Source organism: Amblyomma americanum, chromosome 1 (genome assembly GCF_052857255.1).
Source record: "Amblyomma americanum isolate KBUSLIRL-KWMA chromosome 1, ASM5285725v1, whole genome shotgun sequence".
Lineage (NCBI taxonomy): Eukaryota > Metazoa > Arthropoda > Arachnida > Ixodida > Ixodidae > Amblyomma > Amblyomma americanum.
Genome location: NC_135497.1, coordinates 174881656 through 174901532, shown reverse-complemented (window position 1 = coordinate 174901532; position 19877 = coordinate 174881656). Strand labels below are relative to the sequence as shown.

The 19877-nt window shown below is 47.2% G+C and overlaps 1 protein-coding gene across 1 annotated transcript; it reads left to right on the top strand.

Annotated features, from left to right (window-relative positions):
- The first annotated feature begins 5647 nt into the window (after window positions 1-5647).
- LOC144114232 (DNA-directed RNA polymerase II subunit RPB4-like) lies at window positions 5648-19602 on the top strand. The gene is made up of 2 exons (XM_077647832.1): window positions 5648-6037; window positions 19301-19602. Exons 1-2 carry the CDS (start codon window positions 5855-5857, stop codon window positions 19550-19552), a joined length of 435 nt encoding a protein of 144 aa, XP_077503958.1. The 5' UTR covers window positions 5648-5854; the 3' UTR covers window positions 19553-19602.
- Window positions 19603-19877: the final 275 nt, after the last annotated feature.

Here is a 19877-nt window from a genome sequence, read left to right as displayed (position 1 = left end):
CCCAAGGTAAGGTGGCTACCAGAGGAGCAGAGATGGCAGGAAGAAAACAAAGTGCTGAGGGTGAGCCCGCGAGCCTCAGTCCGCTAACCAAGGAGAGAAAAAAAAACTATTGCTAGCATCGCTAGCCATTTTTTTTAAGCGATTTTTATTGCTCAGGGCATAAAAACTATGAAGTGAGAGATGAGTAAGACACTTAAATAAATGAAAAAAGTTGGGCTGATTTGATGAAATCAAGAAGTGAACGCGATGATATGGACCCCGTTCCAAGCGATATATGAATCCGGATTGTTCGGTGAGAGACCCACTGCCGCCATGCCGAATTCTCGTCGGCTTCAGCGCCGGGCAAACCCACAGCAGGTGGTGAATAACCGCCTCTCTATTAAATTTCTGATCTTGCCGACTGGACACTCGGGGCAGCGATATTAATCTTGGAATTGCGGCCACTTGCGTGTCACGGCTGGAGTTAGGGCAACCCCGACCCGTATCCTCCGAAGCGCAACCTCTGCACGGGTAGGGTGGCTATACTCTATACAGCCACCTTAATTAGCACGGTAAGACCACGGGGAGGGTTACCGCACGCGTAGGGATTAGAGCACGTGTGCGGCGCCGGAGGTGTTCCTTTCTTGTTAAAAGGAGGTGGTGTCATACAGAGTGAGGACTCGAGGCAAAGACGAGGTTGGAGTCGAAAGGCGGGTCACAGAATCTGCGCGGCTTTGTGCGCTCAAAAGGTCGCGCGGACCCACTCAATACGGATTTGCTGCGGGATGCGTGCCTCTAGGACAATGAATGTCATGGCAAATTTCTGGGGTGCGACTGACGCGTCGTAGTAGCTAGGCGTGTGACATATATGAAGGGCGTCGGTGCGAATGGCAATGCGGGCCGTAGGCAGCATAGGAACGGCGGCCACAGAGCAAAATGCCTCTCGAACCGCAAGCATGCATCTCCGCACAGAAGGAATTAAGAAGCAGTAACAGCTGGGTAGAAAGGCCTGCAAGGTCCTGAGACTCGCAGGGACTCCGGAACTTTTTTATGAGGGGGGGGGGGGGGGGGGGGGCAAGACTTCGAGTTTATTTTGTTCATTATTTATTTAATGCTCATTTACAGAATGAATTTATATTATTATTATTATTATTTTATTTTTCAATGTTCTAGGCCGCGCTCAATTTAAAGCTGGCAAGGAAAATTCGAGATAAAGAACCAAAAGCAACTGCAACAATCTGGAAAAATGTGGAAGCATTTGCACGTGGCCACGATCAATGGAGATAAGTCTGGTTGCATCTAGCATTACAAAACAAAATGATAAAGCCGTGTGCCGGCGGTTTTGAATGCGAACGATCAAACGGTGCAATAGATTCACGGCAATATAAAACGAACTGAAATGGGCAGCTTTATAGATGTTCGCACGAGGAGTGCATGATCAATTGCTTAAAAAAGTTTGTGAATAGTTTGCTTAAATTCTGGTAATCATGATCATGTACACGGGTCAGACAGTCGACTTCTGGTGGGACATGGCCGGTTTAGGTTACATATTACGAAATGCTTTACAACTGGATACGAAGCCAAGTAGTTCAGCTCCACTGTGCTTTGCATTAAAAGAGTCCTAGAATTGAAGTGTTTCAGTTGTCAGAAATATGATGCAAGCGCAAGCAATTGATTGGAGGGGGGTGCACAGGGCGGGGTGCACAGGGCGGGGTGGGCGGGCGCTGCCCCTTTGGAAAAATGCTAGGGGGGCGGCCGCCCCCTTTTTCCGGGGGTCCCTATCTGAAAGGCGAAACCTGGGCGTTTTCTTCAGCGCAGGCTTGCAAGGACAGTAAACTGCCGTTGTTTCGCAGCGGGGGCACTGCAGCGGGGGCGGCTGCAGAATGGAGTGCGATGAATCATATGCCCTGAGTGCACACATTGTGTGTGTAAGGTTAGACTGAAGACGACGAGCATCGAGTCGTTGCTATTCAGCTGCGCATGTTCTTAGAGCGCCACGATCGGGGTGATGCCCGGGGTAGGCAAGTGATATGACCCTCATTGCCTCTCGATTAACAGCTTCAAGGCGATCCCATTGAGCCCTAGCTCGACAAATGCTGGAATTGGGCTTGGTAAACGAGGCGCGGTTTGCACAACCGGCTGCACCAACTCTCGTGCAACATGAGAGCGGACTCCGCCTAGCTGTTTTAGGAGCAATGCGTCTAATCGAAACCCAACGCCTGAATTGCTTGCTTTTAGCCCGAGAAAGCCAAGCAGTTCCTGTTCCTGACTCGTGTATTGTCAAGCCCAAGATTATTACGGTCGAACTTTCTTGAATTGAAATTGCAGTTCCGGATAGACGGAGACGAATTGTTGCTGCAGCGAGTTTACGGTGCTACTGTTCCAAATACCGAAACGTTCCCCGCCGCGGTGGCTCAGTGGTTAGGGCGCTCGACTACTGATCCGGAGTTCCCGGGTTCGAACCCGACCGCGGCGGCTGCGTTTTTATGGAGGAAAAATGCTAAGGCGCCCGTGTACTGTGCGATGTCAGTGCACGTTAAAGATCCCCAGGTGGTCGAAATTATTCCGGAGCCCTCCACTACGGCACCTCATTCTTCCTTTCTTCTTTCACTCCCTCCTTATCCCTTCCCTTACGGCGCGGTTCAGGTGTCCAACGTTATGAGACAGATACTGCGCCATTTCCTTTCCCCAAAAACCAATTATTATTATTGGCTAGCTGACTGAGGCTACATCTCTACCCTCGTTATATTTATAGTAGTATAGTAGGACACAACTAAAAAAAACAACAGTTGTTAACACTGGGCCATGGTCCGCGGCGTACTGTATTACTCCACTAGCCAGTCACAAAAGTGAACAAAATCAGCTTTTTAATATTTGAATTTATTAAACAAACCAGGCATCAAAATTCTAGAACTTATAACTTTTTTCTTGTGGTTAGCTTATTTTTTAGGTGACAAGAAAAGTTTTAACAACGGACTACTTTTTCTCGTGGAGGAATTCTGTTCGCCGGTCCTGACTTTCTTTTATAGTTGTGTTTTGTGTTAGCAAAAAATAAAAGCAGTAAATTAATACTTCTTTGTGCATTTTTTGTTTGCTTTCGTCTTGGGGAAAAGCCGGCACAGTTTACTTGCTCTTAAAAATTTCAATTTAAGCACATGAGACAGATGCTTGCATTTCGTGCGCACGGCTGAACAAAACAGTGACATCAGTAAACGAAGTAAACCAGTAAACTTACATAATCTTCTAAACCTGACGTTTAAACCTTTACACCACTTATCTCCACTAGGTCAGTGGTTTACACCGTTTACACTACTGTGCCGCAATTACCTCAACACTGCCCAACACCCTACTTTCTTCAAAGTTTAGGCTTCATATCTCCACTTGTGTAGCAAACAGTTGAGGAAAATGGCCGCTGCCTGAAGTTTTCACTAGTGCTAGTGTCGTGAGCAGGCGCCCTCGCCAGCTGCCGCACCGAAGCCTGTTTCGATGCTAGCGTAGATGGCGCTGTTCGCGGCAGGCGAGCAGAGAAGCCGATGCCGCCGCCGCAGCTCCTCGTGTCGCTCGTCGAGTGAAAGCGCGTCTTTCTGGTGCGCTTCCGCTTCGCTAATCTGTGCCTGCATTGTGCCCACGATATTGTTTATTGTGTTAATCGAAGCGCATTTCCATGTTTCCAGCATCAGCCCAGGAAATCAAGTGCAAGGTTCAACATATCCCGTGGACAAAACAAGGAACCTTAATTTCATTTCTGATTTTCCTAACATCGTAAAATGTATAAGGAATGCAGATCCTAGGTGGTAATGCATACGTCGACGTTATCAAAGAAGCGTGGAAGTTTGACAAAGACGCGCTTACATTGATATCCCATTTGCAGCCGAATGCATTTGACAAAATGCGTGTCTGCCTTGCCTTCCAGCTGTTCAGTGATGAGGTTATGAAAGGACTTTTTTTTTTTTTTACAAGGATAAGCTAGACAAAATTTTCCGTACAACTGAGCCAACAGAACGATTTGTGAAGCTCATGGAACGCTTGATATCTGTCATGACATCAAGGGTGCTCTCCAAAGGGCTTCGCCCAGAGTCAGCAAGTGCAAGCTTTCTAGAAGAATTTCTAACCTTGAATGAATGGGAACGGTATGCCGCTCAGCACGGTGGTGGATTTCTCATTGCAGGGACGTACTGCCCTCGGACTTCGATCGTGTGACGCTGAAAAGCACACTGTCACTTGTGAATTATGTGACGTCATCACTAAAATACAATTATCTCCTGACAGCCAATTTGAGCCAAGACAAATTGGAGAATTTATTTGGAATTGTAAGACAATAATTCGGCTGCAATGACCACCCCTCTCCAGAGCAGTTTTTGCTTATAGTAAATAACCTTGCCTTCTACAATTTGGCAAAGCCGCCAATTAAGGAACAGAAATTCACCAGCTGAGGTTGTGAGTTCTCTTCTGCAGCCCTGTGATGCAAGGAGAGAAAAGGCGGCACAGATAGCAAGCCTAATTGATGATCTCTGGACGAGGGAAACCTCGCACATGCTTCAGCAGTGCTGCAAGAGCAGGACAGCATGTTTGACCATAAAGGCTGTGTAGAAAAGAAAAGCAACAGCCGACTCATTTTTTTAATGTCGAGGCTACGTTGTCAGGAAATCACTGAAAATATTCCCATGCCCCGCATGTGCATCTGCCTTGGCTATTTTGCCCCTACAGGTTGATAAAAATGAGAATGCCCCACTGACGGGGCAGCTATAGGCTGACCATGGAGGTTTGGTGTACGCTTCAAAGCGCATTGAAGTGCTAGTAACTGAGCTAGAAAATGCATTCACTGCCTTTTTCAGCAGAAACGCGCTGCATGCTGGGAGCATGATGTCGTTTTTACATTTTCTACAAGGGCATGAACTCCAAGAAGTCGGCTGCAACGAGCACTCCCGCGCTCTTACAAGGGATGTGATTAAGTGTTATGTATTGACGAGGTTGCATTTTTTTACTAAGGCAATGAGCAAAGATAAGGCGTCCAATCGCGAGAAACAAAATTAAAACTGCTCAAACTGAGGCGATGCCAGTGAATTAACTGCATCAGTGAAATGTTCCTGTAAATAAACATTGCGTTAATGTGTTCTGTTCCCTTATTTATGCGATTACATTAATGTATTCGGGGCTGTAACGACCATCCGTGAATGGTGCCTTCCACACGTGAGGCCGTAATTTCGCTCGGTCGTTATATGTACATACAAGACGCGCTCAATCTCTTGGATGACGGGCCTTTCTTGTTTCTATACGTATGTCGTGTTGTGCTCGTTCATTTCCCTTCGTCAGTGTCTTGTTGCGCAGCTTTTCCTTGTTCCTTTTCCCGCGAAAATGGGTCAACCAAAGCATAAACAAGCAAAAATATAAGTGCTCGCGGCTTCAATCAGTCTGTGCCCACCTGAAGCAGTAGCTTCGAAAGTGGTTTGCTGAGAATATCGCTGCTGACCTACGCCGCATGCACCGCAGAACATATGGACACTCGTATTATATTTTGTGCTTTGGCCAGACGAATATCGCAGCCGTTACAGCGAGATGCGCGCAGCGAAATGAGTTTCCCGGCATTGCTGCCGAGCGCGCGCACAACACGGATAGATGAATACGGCTGAACCCTTTAAATCGGGCGATGTCTCAAGCCACACCTGCTAGCTGCATCGCCATCTGTGAGCCGCCATTGCAAATTATTTCCACTCCGCTGGCGCGTTCACGACACTAGTCAAACTACGGAATTGGCGGAGTTGCTGACGTGCGATCGTTTACCGCCTTCGTCAAGTGTTTACCATCGTCTGTCGGCGTCTCCTGCTGCGTGTATCTGTGCGTGATTAGTTGTTTAGTGCGGGCCGTGCGTGCAGCGATGGCTAACGTCCCCGCGGCAGCGGCTCCCGTGCTCGACCAGGTAGAGGAGGACGCGTCGGAGCTGCAGTTCCCCAAGGAGTTCGAGAACGCCGAGACACTGCTCATCAGTGAGGTGCACATGCTACTGGAGCACCGCAAGCAGCAGAACGAGAGCGCCGAAGAAGAGCAGGAACTCTCCGAGGTCAGGCCGTGCGCGGGTGCTGCTTTTCGTTTTCTGTCGTCGACGCAGTTGCCGGTGACAGTGCGGGGCGAGGCCTGCCTATGATGATCCATAACAGCGCGACATACGGGACAAAGAAGAGGAGACACAACACACAGCGCTGACTCACAACTAAAACGTTTATTGGCTGCCAGCCAGTATAAATACTGGCCTGGTGGCCGGGAAAAGAATACAAGCACGCTTGACTTGCGTGATATCAAACATCGCCAGTTCATCAGGCACGTGTCAACATACAAGAGTCATCAGTGCAAAATATCACCCCTACAGCAGGCACGAGTTTTCATTCACAATCAAGGTAGCGGGTTTCCTTATCCGACAAGGCTACAGAGGGAGTGCTGATACACTGATCTGAAGTCCTAGCTATCAGGTGGGCTTCCATTATTTCCCTAGTTAGCGAGTCGCGGTTCTTACCTAATACAGAGCATTCCTTGTAAAGGGGAAAACAAGTTTTTGAGTCGTCGTTGTCTTCCTCGTCATCGTCATCTTCGTTGTCTTTGCAGTTTCTGCAATGTTTTGCTACGTGGCCTGTGATAGCGACACGAGAGACATTATATTGGTGCTCCTTTAATCTTTCGTTAACACATCGGCCAGTTTGGCCGATGTAACATTTGCCACATGACAGAGGTAGAGAGTAGATGACCCCTTCCCGGCAAGGCACGAATTGTTTCGCGTGCCTTATCAAGCAGCTGCGTGGTTCCCTTCCTACTGAATTTACTTTTGTGACCAGGCTAGACAGTCGCTTAGGCGCCGAGAAGACAACTTCGACACCAGCATGTTTCCCAATTCTTTTCGAGACTTGGTGCAGATACAGTGCTACGGCAATCTTTCTTTTCTTTTCCTCCTGTCTCGCTTCACCTATCTTATCCAGTCCGACCTTTTTCTTCAGTTTTTCCACAACAGAACCCAAAACGTCTGCATGGTAGCCAGCCTTTGACAGGCGGTTAAGTTGGTTGCAGAAGCTGCGCTCCAACCTGTGCGCACAAGATTTCATTACAGCGTTGTAAAGCACAGAAAAAGCGATCGCTCTCTTCACCAGCTTTGAATGAGCTGATGAAAAAGGCAAGATTGACTTTGCACCACGGGGCTCAAAAGCCCAACAAAGCATCAGAAGCTGTTCTTGCTGTGTTTGAAAAGCGCAATGATGTGTCAATTGCCAAAGTCAAGAGCAGGGCAAAAAAACTCGTCAATAATTTGAAATTAAATGCGCTGTCAAGTAAGATCAACAGCAGTTCTAAATCCTTGTTGGAAGTGTTCTTCACAGCGAAAACCCATAAGCCTGAATGGCCGTTCCGCGTAATAGTCTCCGAAATTGGAACATGGCAGCAGCATGTAGCGAAATTCCTGCAGCAGAAACTGAATGTTTTGTCGATTGATGATCCTTTTAGAATAAATCGCTCGGACGATATGATTGAATTCTTGAAATGCAACTACAATAAGAAGCTCCGTGGTTTTTCAGTCGATGTAAAGGATCTTTATTACACCTTGCCTCAAGCAGAAATTCTGTCATCTGTAAGTGACCTCATTGACCAACATGGTGCTATAGCGTTTCAAAATGAGTGCGGAATTTCCACTGGCGGCTTCCTCGAATTGCTTTCACTCTATCTTGTCTCGACGTTTGCCGAATGGGAAGGCGAGGTTTTTATTCAAAAAGAGGGAATTTGTATTGGTTCGTGTTTAGCACCCTTTCTCAGCGATGTGTTTCTAGCTGCACGCGACAGAATGTTGAAAGAGCGTTTTGACAGGTCCAGTGTTTGTCGTATTTTTAGATTTGTGGACGACTACTTCGTGTTTTTAGACTGTGACAACCTCGATTTCGAGCAGCAAGTGCGTGACGTGTTATCGGTATTCTCAGAATGCCTTAATCCATTGATTTTAACACACGAAGTACCATCGAATGATTTTATTAGGTTTTTAGATCTTTCGCTTCATTTCACTCCATCTCATGTTTGTTGGGCTTTTGAGCCCCGTGGTGCAAAGCCAATCTTGCCTTTTTCATCAGCTCATTCAAAGCTGGTGAAGAGAGCGATCGCTTTTTCTGTGGTTTACAACGCTGTAATGAAATCTTGTGCGCACAGGTTGGAGCGCAGCTTCTGCAACCAACTTAACCGCCTGTCAAAGGCTGGCTACCATGCAGACGTTTTGGGTTCTGTTGCGGAAAAACTGAAGAAAAAGGTCGGACTGGATAAGATAGGTGAAGCGAGACAGGAGGAAAAGAAAAGAAAAATTGCCGTAGTACTGTATCTGCACCAAGTCTCGCATAACTTGAAAAGAATTGGGAAACATGCTGGTGTCGAAGTTGTCTTCTCGGCGCCTAAGCGACTGTCTAGCCTGGTCACAAAAGTAAATTCAGTAGGAAGGGAACCACGCAGCTGCTTGATAAGGCACGCGAAACAATTCGTGCCTTGCCGGGAAGGGGTCATCTACTCTCTACCTCTGTCATGTGGCAAATGTTACATCGGCCAAACTGGCCGATGTGTTAACGAAAGATTAAAGGAGCACCAATATAATGTCTCTCGTGTCGCTATCACAGGCCACGTAGCAAAACATTGCAGAAACTGCAAAGACAACGAAGATGACGATGACGAGGAAGACAACGACGACTCAAAAACTTGTTTTCCCCTTTACAAGGAATGCTCTGTATTAGGTAAGAACCGCGACTCGCTAACTAGGGAAATAATGGAAGCCCACCTGATAGTTAGGACTTCAGATCAGCGTATCAGCACTCCCTCTGTAGCCTTGTCGGATAAGGAAACCCACTACCTTGATTGTGAATGAAAACTCGTGCCTGCTGTAGGGGCGATATTTTGCACTGATGACTCTTGTATGTTGACACGTGCCTGATGAACTGGCGATGTTTGATATCACGCAAGTCAAGCGTGCTTGTATTCTTTTCCCGGCCACCAGGCCAGTATTTATACTGGCTGGCAGCCAATAAACGTTTTAGTTGTGAGTCAGTGCTGTGTGTTGTGTCTCCTCTTCTTTGTCCCATCTGTCGCGCTGTTATTGATCATCGTCAGCACCAACTCGCCCAACAACTGGTATTGTCGAGGCCTGCCTAGCGTTGCATATGTCTCCTCGCCCAACATCACTTCTCCTCCTCCTTTACATCGTTTCACTTGCTCCGTTACATCGTTTCACTCGTCTGCCGAAGGGGCAAGTGAAACGATGTAAAGGAGGAGGAGAGGCGACGTTGGGCGAGGAGACATATGCAACGCCAGGCAGGCCTCGCCCCGCACTGTGCCTCGCCCACGGTGCGTAGTGTCCGGCCGCAACACACTTTGTCGCCCTGTGACGTTTTCAGTGGTGTCTGCCAGGTTTTTTGTGTTGATAACGGGCTGCTCTGGCTTCAGTGTAACCGAACGTGCTCCATAAAGCAACTTCGCCACAGTAAGCGGAGTTAATAATAATATTAATTGGTTTTTGGTGGAAAGGAAAATGGCGCAGTATCTGTCTCATATATTGTTGGACACCTGAACCGCACCGTAAGGGAAGGGATAAAGGAGGGAGTGAAAGAAGAGAGGAACAAATAGGTCCGTAGTGGAGGGCTCCGGAATAATTTCGACCACCTGGGGATCTTTAACGTGCACTGACATCGCACAGCACACGGGCGCCTTAGCATTTTTCCTCCATAAAAACGCAGCCGCCGCGGTCGGGTTCGAACCCGGGAACTCCGGATCAGTAGTCGAGCGCCCTAACCACTGAGCCACCGCGGCGGGGCACAGTAAGCGGAGTTGGCCCTAATGCGACAGCTTGCGAGCGCCGATGACCGTTCGTTGTGGCCTTTTCACTTGCGCACTCTGTTGAACGGATGCGACTCTTGTAGGAAGGGGACCAGACAACTAAATTAAGCCAAAGGTGACGTGCCGGGTCATTTGGAAGCATGTAGCATTGGCGTGTGTTTCGAAGCTCAGTGCTTGTTGCAAAGCTGCAACCCTTTCCTCTCCTTCAGGGTTTGTTGCAGGACCACCTAAGGTCCTTTCCCTTTCGTATTCTTATTGCTACCGTTGCCTCGCAAGATCGCGAAAAGGCACGTGTGGGAATTTTCTCACCTTCACTGGGTTGGTCTTTTTCTCTCCGTCTTCCTGACTTCACTCCAGTTTATCTGGCTGAATTATTAGCAGTAATCTTAGCCTTACGAAAATTAGAAAGTACCGTTTCCCAGGTCGTGGTTATTACAGACTCTCTATCCATTTGCTCTTCATTGTCCTCACCCACTGGGTCTCGGGCATTACGCCTCTTTAAGTTCCTGATCCCGCTCCATCTAAATTCGGTAAGGTTGCTTTGGCTACCGGGGCACATGGGTTTCAATCAAGTGAGGTTGCAGATTCTTTAGCTAGGGCCTCTCTCTGCAGCCAAGTTATTGCTGTCCTGCCAACCTGTGCATATACAGCTGCGGTGAGGTTTCGCAGCTACACATCATTTCAGGAATTTGCTGCCTCGGCTCTTGCAACCCCGAGTATCAGCATCTTCTGCATCCTTGGAGTAGCAAAGACTGGCATTCGCGCAGGCTAGACGTCTTTTTCACGCGTTTGCGTTGCCGGGTTCCTGTGCTAAATTTCTGCCTTCACAGATTTGGCCTGGCGGTTTCCCCACTGTGCCCTTTTTGTGCCGAATTTGAGACAATAGGTCACTTCCTGCTGTTCTGCCGCCACTTCTCTTCTTTGAGGAGGCGCCTTTTGCAAATTCCGTTTCACCAGTTGGGTTTGCCTGTGTCCTCTGCGGGCGTTCCTTCCATTGGCGCTTCTTTGCTTGGACGAAGCAACAGGAGTGTGCACTCTGCTGTGCAAAATTTCCTTCAAGAAACGCAGCAAATCCCATTCTAAATTTTTTTTTTGTCATCCCGCTTTCTGTCAGTACGAAATTGAAACATTACAGGCGTTGTATACGATTATGTACATTAAACCATTGTCCCGTCTTCGATCTGAATGTGAACAGGACCCCTATCTTTGTGTCTTCCAGTCTGTCAGCCTAAATACTATTACTACTCCTTTGCCCATCAAACAAAACGTTCCTGTTTCCAGCAATTAACCGCTAGTGTCTTGGCCACTCCCCTGTAGTGGGTATATGCCAGCTTTATTTGAGGCCAGCCAACCATCCAACTAGGGGATGCTCAGTATGCTAGCCTACACGTGAGAAGGGGAATGGAGGGAGACATGAAAAGGGGAGAGAGGAAAGGGAGATTACATTTGCACATGTCTGTTGGCCATTACTAACAGGGTACACAAATATTAAGCTCAATCCAGAGTCTTTCAAGAACTTCAAAAGTGCCTCTACAGCTGTTCTCTGCTGTGAATATTTAGTCCAAGGACCCAGAAACTTGGCTTCTGTGAGAGGACGAGAACGCAAGCGGCGGAGCATTGCAGCCAGGAGGGCACGTTCATGCTCAAACTGAGGCCAGTCACAAAGTAGGTGCTCAATTGTCTCATCACACCCGCAGTTCTCACACGCAGGAGCTTCTGCCATTGCAATTACATGGGAGTAAGCATTTGTAAACGCCACTCCCAGCCACAGGTGATACGACAGCTTAGCATCGCAGCAGGAGAGGCCGGGTGGTGGGCTGAATTGAAGTAATGGGTCGACGCAGTGCAAACTCCATGCCAAGTTTCGAGGTGTAGACCGTAACACTAATGTCTCATTTTGACCAAGCACTCGGCTGCATCGGCTCTTGTCAGTGGTATCTGGACAATGTTGGCACTGCTGTGGAGCTGCAGCATCAGCTGCGTTCTTTCCGAAAATGCCACTGTGTCCTGGTAGCCACTAGAAGATAATGTCATGACCTTCTTTCAGTGCCTTGCTGTAGATGTCGCATCTCCGTTACGAGTTGCTCGTGGTCACCATGGCATAAAGCGGAATTGAGACATTGTAGGGCAGCTTTCAAATCGCTGAACACGTCCCGTTTATAGGATGTTTGTGCACTGATATACTGCACAGCTGCGCAGTCAATTCTGACCCGGTGCAGATTGTCTGATGCAAAATTAGTTGGTTAATACTGGCCTGCTGCGCAGGAATGACCACGGCACAAGCTGAACTAAGGGTTGAGATTGAGCCATCTGTATATACATGAGTGTGGTCACTATACTCAGCGTGGAGCAGGAAGACTGTCAACTCTCTAAGGGCCGGAGCCAGTAGGGCCAATTTCTTTGATATCTCCAGAATTGTAAGGTGCACACATGGCTTCCGCAGACACCACAGTGCAGAGGAAGGCCGTGCCGCTGGGGTGAACTGCAATGGAATGAGCAACTGGTGGTGGTGGAAGTAGAAGCGACATGAATGCCGCAGTTTCAGAAGCCAAGAAACGATTAGAATGTTGTGTCATGCGAATCGGAGAAGCATTGTTAAGGAGCAACGTGTTGTAAAAAGAAATGTATGGACACAAATACGAAGCTCGTACACAACGAATAGAAATGTTTGCAGTCAGGGAGCAAACCACTATGTTTTCACAACTGAAAATGTATCCACAGCTGTGTTAGGGTGAACCGTTGAAAATTGAAAATCAAGGAATCGGCTCAACACAAAACGAAATGCTCAGGCTGAAAAACATTCAGGCACACTTCGTATGCTTATGTAGTAGGGTTGATCATTCTAACGAAGTCTGTAGTGATCACCCAGGTGGTTTCAAAGGTAGGTAGCAAAACGTGACCTGAAGAAAATTATGTAGAAGCGCATTACCTTACTTATCGTCAAAAACATGAACAGTTGGGCAGATACATTCATATCTCTGGCACAAAAGGATGGGAACAACTTGGGAGTACGCACGAACATAGCTAAGAGTGATAGTGAACATGTTGCTGAGCACTGCAGGACTTGCACTAAATGTGAATTATATTTCTATGGCGTGTCGATTTTGGGCAGAAGCAAACTATAAACAGCTTGCAAGGCCATAGAATTATTGTATACAAAAAAAGCAGGAGCAGACTGCCTGAGCAACATTTCCATTCTTTTATTTCTAGCACATTCCTGGATGCCTAGTACAGGTGCACCTGTGCAGTTAGTTATGTGTGTACATAAGGTGTATGTTTCTTCCCCTATTAAATGCTTTCGAGTAGCGCCAGTGTTCCTCACCTTTCTGTTGCCCTCATCTGTGCTGTAGATACGAATGTAACCCAACTATTTTGTGCACATTTCAGGCGCAGTTATGAATTTAGTGATCTTACCAGCAAATTCTCATTCCCAGTCAGTGAGTCATTGTGGTCTTTGTGCCTGCAATATCATTTTACAAATTGAGGTTAACCACCAAACTCAACTTTGCAAAGCCCTCCCAAAGGAAACTCTAAGAATAGGGGAGAGCAAGTGCTGCAAATATAGTTTAGTTTGCACGACAGACACCTACGCGACTTACGGGGCCACATACGTAATGCTCACGCATGCAGACCTTGGTCTTACTGAGGCTAACAGTCATGTGCCCTGGTTGCAACCTGAGGCAGTATGCCAGGTCTCGGAAGGAAGCAGAGGGGTCTGTCATTACTCTAGCAAAGTACTAAAATGACTGTGAAATGCCTTTGCTTGTAAATCATGTGCAAAATGAAATAACTGACTAATTTGCTGCAAAATAAATTTGAGGTTTGCTTGAAACACTTTCATGTTTCCTGGTATTATGAATGCTTTGGAATTCCCACTTCATAAAACTGGGTTCCAGCCGTATTTGTTGACGTAAGATAATTTTCAGTCACTAAATACCTATATCAGATAGTGGCACTTATTGTGTGTTCATGAAGCATGTATTGTGAATTGCAGTGCTTTGTCTTGGGGTGCTGTGTAAACCCTCATGGGAGCACTTGAATTAAAGCCAATTGTGCCTACAAAAAAGATCATCTGCACCAGACCACAAAAGGTGTTGTGGTCCAGAACACGCCAACTCAGTCTGTGTTCCTGTGGTTACCACGGCTGCATTCCTACTGCCTGAATTTTAGAGAAATGAGCAGCAACCCCTTTAGTTTTGAGTATTTTCAGTCTAAAGAGATCAGCTTTTAAACCATTGTCGACACGCTGCAAGCTGTGCATTGTATCATGGTCAGTTCTGTGAACAAAAACACGAAGGAATTGAGCCCTTCTTCTTGGGGAAAAAAAAAAATTGCCAAGTGATTATGCTGTGCTGTGTGACTGACGCACTAAACTCGGCAAAAGCTGTCAACCTGGTGCTGCCTGTCTTTTGCTAACGCCTAAGATCTACGCTGAAGCCTAATACCCGTGCCACACACACAGAAAAAATGACAGTAAGTGCAAAAGTCCTTAAGTGTGTTAATGCCATTATTTTCAGAGTTGGTGCTACATATCCAGATTTAATGTCATTATGCATACATCTTGATGACAATAATGCCAACAAGGCAGTGCTGATGAGCACAATATCTAGGACACTGTTCAAATGTAGTATAAACATTGTTTTGTTGAAAATGCCGCTCTTCTTTCTTGACAAGTCGAAAAGGTAGCCACAAACTTGCGTGCAAGCACACAAGCCGAGAGTATCCGTCAGAAGTGCTGGAAAAAATGGCGTCTTTCACATCGATAATGCAGTAGAAGGGCCTGAGCTCACTGAAAGATATGAATGCACCATTTGTCGCTGGATAGAAAGTTGCATGCTTTTCTCCGTGTGGGTTGGGGATGAGTCTAGCATTGCTCAAGCAACTTGAGTTTTGGCGAACTCGGTAGGTAGCGAATGGCAGTAAGCCTAATGCCATTAAAATTGGGTGTGTGGCACCACATACATGGGGTTTAAACTTGAGGCAATAAGCGCTTAATGGCATTAAATTTATATTTGTGGCTTGGGTGCAAGAACTGTGGACACTGTTTGCTCTCAAACAGCGGGCAGGAGGCTCCTGTGTGGCAACCCTGTACTCCCCAGCTGTGGTTCAAAACTTATTGCTGAAAATGAGGGCTGCTGGTGGCCCAAAAGATGCTGCACATAGGGAGGTGGGGAGGTGGCAGTGCGCCCTGCTTCCCTAAAAGGTGTGAAGAAGGGTGCTGGAAAAAATCCCCTCTGCCACACTTTACTTGGCGCAGGGGTCATGATCAGATTTGCTGGACAACGGGATTGTCTCACATCCTGTAGCAGGATGCCGCTCCTACGCTTGCCTGCATAGGCCCACAGTTTCTTGGGTGCGGATCCCAGAGGCAAGGTGGCTACATCATTATTCAGTTCAAAATGGTGGTCACAGAGTTCTTTTTGGCCTTGATGTCACGTGTTTGAACTAAATGGTGAGGGGGGAAATGTTTCATTTTTAAATCCAATTTTCTGAACGACCTATGTGTCTGCTGTCAAACAAAGCTCAAAATAGCTAAAAGCAGTCGCTGTTGGTTTTAACCAAGAGCGAAAATTGGCCCAAGTTGTCTTCAGTGTTCTTTTAATTTAGATCCTTGCGAGTGCCAGCCTGCCACTTCACTTGAGTGATAGGCCTCTTTTCATGAGTTTCTCAGTCAGAGACACGTTGTCTTAGGGACCTATTATCTGGTGTGAGACACAAACGTCGCTGTGGGAGACGAATCCTGTTGACATGCTTCAGTTAGTATGTGAAGCCCGATGGCATCTGCAGGGCTAGCATTATGCGAAGGAATGCGCTAAAAGCGGCACAAGAAGACAACACACACATACACGACACAAGCGCATTAGCATGTTCTTTGAGCACAGAGGTTACACTTGAGGATCAGTAGGTTGTGTCAAGTCGTAAGCTGTGTACAGAAGTCCACAAAGATCTTGCAGAACAGAATGGGGGCACACAGCAGAGCATCTTTTAATTTTGGTCACGCATTCAGACCTATGTGGTCTGCTATGAATTAATAATGTTAAAATTGGCCCTGTAAATCAGATCTAATTCATTGTGCCATTTGGGGAACTTTTATTTTTATGGTGATTACAAACACAAGCCAACTTGGTCATCCACATGCCACCAACAGAAATATGCCCTATGCAGCGCTGCAAAATATGGCACTGCATTATGACTTGAAAAAGCAACAAAGCAAAACCACCGCGACGCTGTTCGAGCCGCACATTAGCAGAGGCATTTTCGGGAGCACTTGGTTGCTAAACAACAGCCTGTATTTGTACACATCAGTGTAGTAGTTCTCGGTGTATGATTTCATAATACAGCATGTGCCCAGCGATTTGTGCTTCTTCAACAATCTCAAGGCCACCACGGACATCTCCACTTTTTTGAAGGATCACTGTAAGCTCGCATATTACACTAAAAGCTTCCAGAAAGAAAGGAAAATTGCTTTTATTTCGCTAAACTAAAAAAAAATCTTCTCGAGCGGCTGCCGTCCATGCCGGCAAGCACCTCAACATAGCGAAAAGTTGCAGCCAAGTGTTACAGGGCGAGTGTGCCCCCCTGACGTCAGCAATCAAAAGCTGCCAGGGCAGGAAGCTTTTCGCAAAAGGAACGAAAAAATTAGTTTTAAAACTTATACCACGTCAAATGAACTCAGATTTCAAAGAATTGTAATTTGACGTATGGGGAATAAAGTGCAATAAGTAGCTTATATTCAGAAATTGGGTGTCATGGACCTTTCAGGAACTCCAGTTGGTGGAGTTGCAAAATGACACTTTCATTTTCTTCCACTGTTTTCATCAGTGCTCGCCGAGGCCTGCACTTTTTTCACCTCTATATACTACGCCTGTGAAGAAATTGCAAGCTACATCACTGTTGTCCAGAGCACTCATTTCATTTTTTCTGGTCATTTTTTTTGTGTGTTCAGAGGGGCCTGTGCACAAGTCTGTCGACAGTGTCAACCACTGTGCCTGTGTGTGGTGGCGCACTGCGTAATAGGCCATGTATTTTTATATTTTTGCCTGTCGGTATAGCAACTTTCATCTGCAAACTTTTGGTACTTAATGGTACCTATTATTCAGCATTGCATGTACAGTCGCAAGTAAAAGATATTAGCACAAATCACTGGTGATCAGAATTTGTATATCTCACCACGCGGCGCTGCGGTTTGCAGACCTGCCTATCAGGCCGTTTCCATATTTGCAGCATAGGAGGGACGGTAGGAAGTAAACTTTATGAAGCGTGCCACCGTCCGAGCGTCGAAGTGCCGACCCTACGTGGCTGTACATGCGGCATTTTTTTTTTTTGGCTCGGTTATCATGAGCAAAGGTGGCTTCTTTTTTATTACTGTTTTTTTATGTCCGTGATGGTTTGTCAAAAGGAACTCGCGGGAACAATATATGATAGCTCTGCTTTTAGCCAGTATTACACAAGCTCGAAAAACAGATAGTTTATTTTCCCGATGCAACTAGTTCATACAAGTCACTTTGTTGGGAAAGAGTAGTAACAATATTAACAGGAGCACTATCCATCAATTCAGGAAAAGAAGTAAGGAGGATAGCCAGCTCGCTGCCGTGATGCGAGGGCAAACACGTTGTTGCACTAATGGCGTACACAGGCCATACCGACCCTCACAACGCTTTGAAGGTGCTCAGGGAAGGAGTCAAACAGCTGCTTGCAAGGTCAGGAAGAGCCTGGAGCCTTCTCCATTCCTCTTGAACCACCACCCAAATGATATCTGGCGATGACTCGTGCAGCTGCCTTTTAGGTAGCCGCTTTTTCATTAATCCCCATATATTTTCAAAGATATTAAAATCTGCTCCCTTGGGAGGCCACGGCAGCTCCTGGATGCAGAGCTGTTCAAGCAGTTACCAAGCGCAGTGGGGCTGAGGCTGCTCGCAAAAATAACCGCCAAACAAGAAAAAAAAAAACAACTATCCTATCCTTCACCAGTTGCCTGCGGGAGCAAGGCTGCGCTAAAAAAAAAGAGAGAGGGGGTTAGAGAGAAAAATAAATTTTGCTGGGCCATGACAGTCCGCTGAACCCCCCTTAATACTGTAGAATGGGAACGGCCCGGCACTCTCGTTATCAGCCTCTTCGTCACCCTCAGCGGCACGCGTTGTCATTCGGGCGCTCCGGTGTTCCGTCATGTGTGCTAATGTTTTTTTACTCGCAACTGTACCGCATTGCTACCGCTTACTGCGCATGCACACATTGTCCTGGGGGCGCGAGATAAGTGTTGGGAAGCTGCGCATGGCTGCCGCATCAGGAATGTAGGCTATCTTTATTTTGGGGCACGAATTAATGGCAGGATGCCTTATTACTTTTTCAAACTGTTTATTAACAAGGTTAAGTTTAGAGCGATTACATGGGTGCATACGGTCCAGCGTCCATCTTGCGTCTACCGTCTTCCTACCCAAGGTTGCTAGCCTCCTGCTCGCCCAGGGTTGCCGGACAACTGCGCTTTTTCCGCTACGCGCGCTTGCCGCGCATTGGAAGGTCCGCCGCTAACAGGAACCAATCAGCAATAATGCATACCGCCGCCATTACCGTATGCCACGCGCCGCCAGTGAGAATGCGTTGACTGATCCTGACACGAAATTTGTGTCCGCTGCTGGCTAAACGAGCTTTGTTGGCCAGCACATGGTGCCATCTGTCGACCTCAAGTCAACCTGCACATCATGCATACTGATGGCGTGCCGCAGCGGTAAGCAGTAGAGGTGGTGGTTTGCACGCTGTGCTAAAAGTCTTTTATTTCAACTGACCTTGTAGCCCCGCCACGACGCGTATGATGCTGCTAGTGAGACGCAGATCAGCACTGTTTCTTTGTGTTTTCTTTCATGGCGATGGCTTTGTGAATGACTGCTCAGAGTAAACGGCATCACATTAATTCTCCCACGTTCATCTGCTTTCCAAAGAGCATTGTCTCAGTGCAGCTGGGCCATATGAGGGGTGCATAAAGCAGACACTGTTAAGAATGCGACATCATTGGTCACGTGGCCTGGGTCGGCTTCGGTGTGAATACACTCGATCATTGTTGGGAAAGCTCCTCTATTGCTGTTGAACCTGGTCGACAGAAAACGCTGTGGAGGGGCTTTAGTGTTGGGCAGAGGCTTATATCGGTTCCATTTCTTCCTGTGGAGGGCGAAAAGGCGGAGGCTTTTCTCTGAAGGGACCAGCTGCGATGCTTCTTAGATGACTTTAAAACAAGCCAGCATTTAGTACACCTGTGCAGATCAAACATGTTGACACTACCTTGCCTCTGTTTGGCCTCGAGGTCTTTATCTTAGCCCCACAAAAAACTGCGGCCATCATTCGAAACTGAAATGGCCCAAGCATGGTGTGCCGTACGCTTGCGGCTGCAAGGTATCTATTTAAAAGAAGCAGAGCATGTTATCTAACCGAACCCCCGTGTGAGAGACGTAATACTCACTGAAGCTTGCGTACATTTTTTTTTTTGTCCCAGGTATTCATGAAGACGCTGGGCTACTGCCAGCGATTCAGCCGCTTCAAGAACCGCGAGACCATCAGCGCGGTGCGACAGCTGCTGGCTCAGAAGAAACTGCACCGCTTCGAGCTGGCTCAGCTGGCCAACCTTTGCCCCGACAACCCGGAGGAGTCCCGCGCCCTGGTACCCAGCCTCGAGGGCCGGTTCGAAGACGACCAGCTGAGGCAGATACTCGACGACATACAGACGCAGCGGAGCTTCCAGTACTGATTTGCATCATTTCGCCATTCATTAAAGAGGCCACCTGTTCTTTCATTCCAGTGGGCGTCTGTCTCATCACTGTTGAATTACAGGCGCATATGACGGGCAGGAGCATGTCGCTAACAGGCAAAGTAGTCATATCATTTCTGCATAGCGCCCGCATTTCGCCTATCAGGGCCTTCTACGTATACGCAGTAGATGCTGTTTATAAGCATGTATACTATTCTATAACACTCCACTGTCTGTAGACTTTTGTTACTGCGAACACTCCAGTTTGTGGCCTTGCTGATTTTAACGGAGCCGTGAGGAACCAATCTGCCAAGCTCAAGGCCCT

Bases quoted from the DNA above. Each gene is read 5' to 3' on its own strand.
- LOC144114232 (XM_077647832.1), top strand. From the start codon at position 5,855: ATGGCTAACGTCCCCGCGGCAGCGGCTCCCGTGCTCGACCAGGTAGAG. The intron at 6,038-19,300 runs GTCAGGCCGTGC...TTTTTGTCCCAG, and splicing joins AAGAGCAGGAACTCTCCGAG to GTATTCATGAAGACGCTGGG.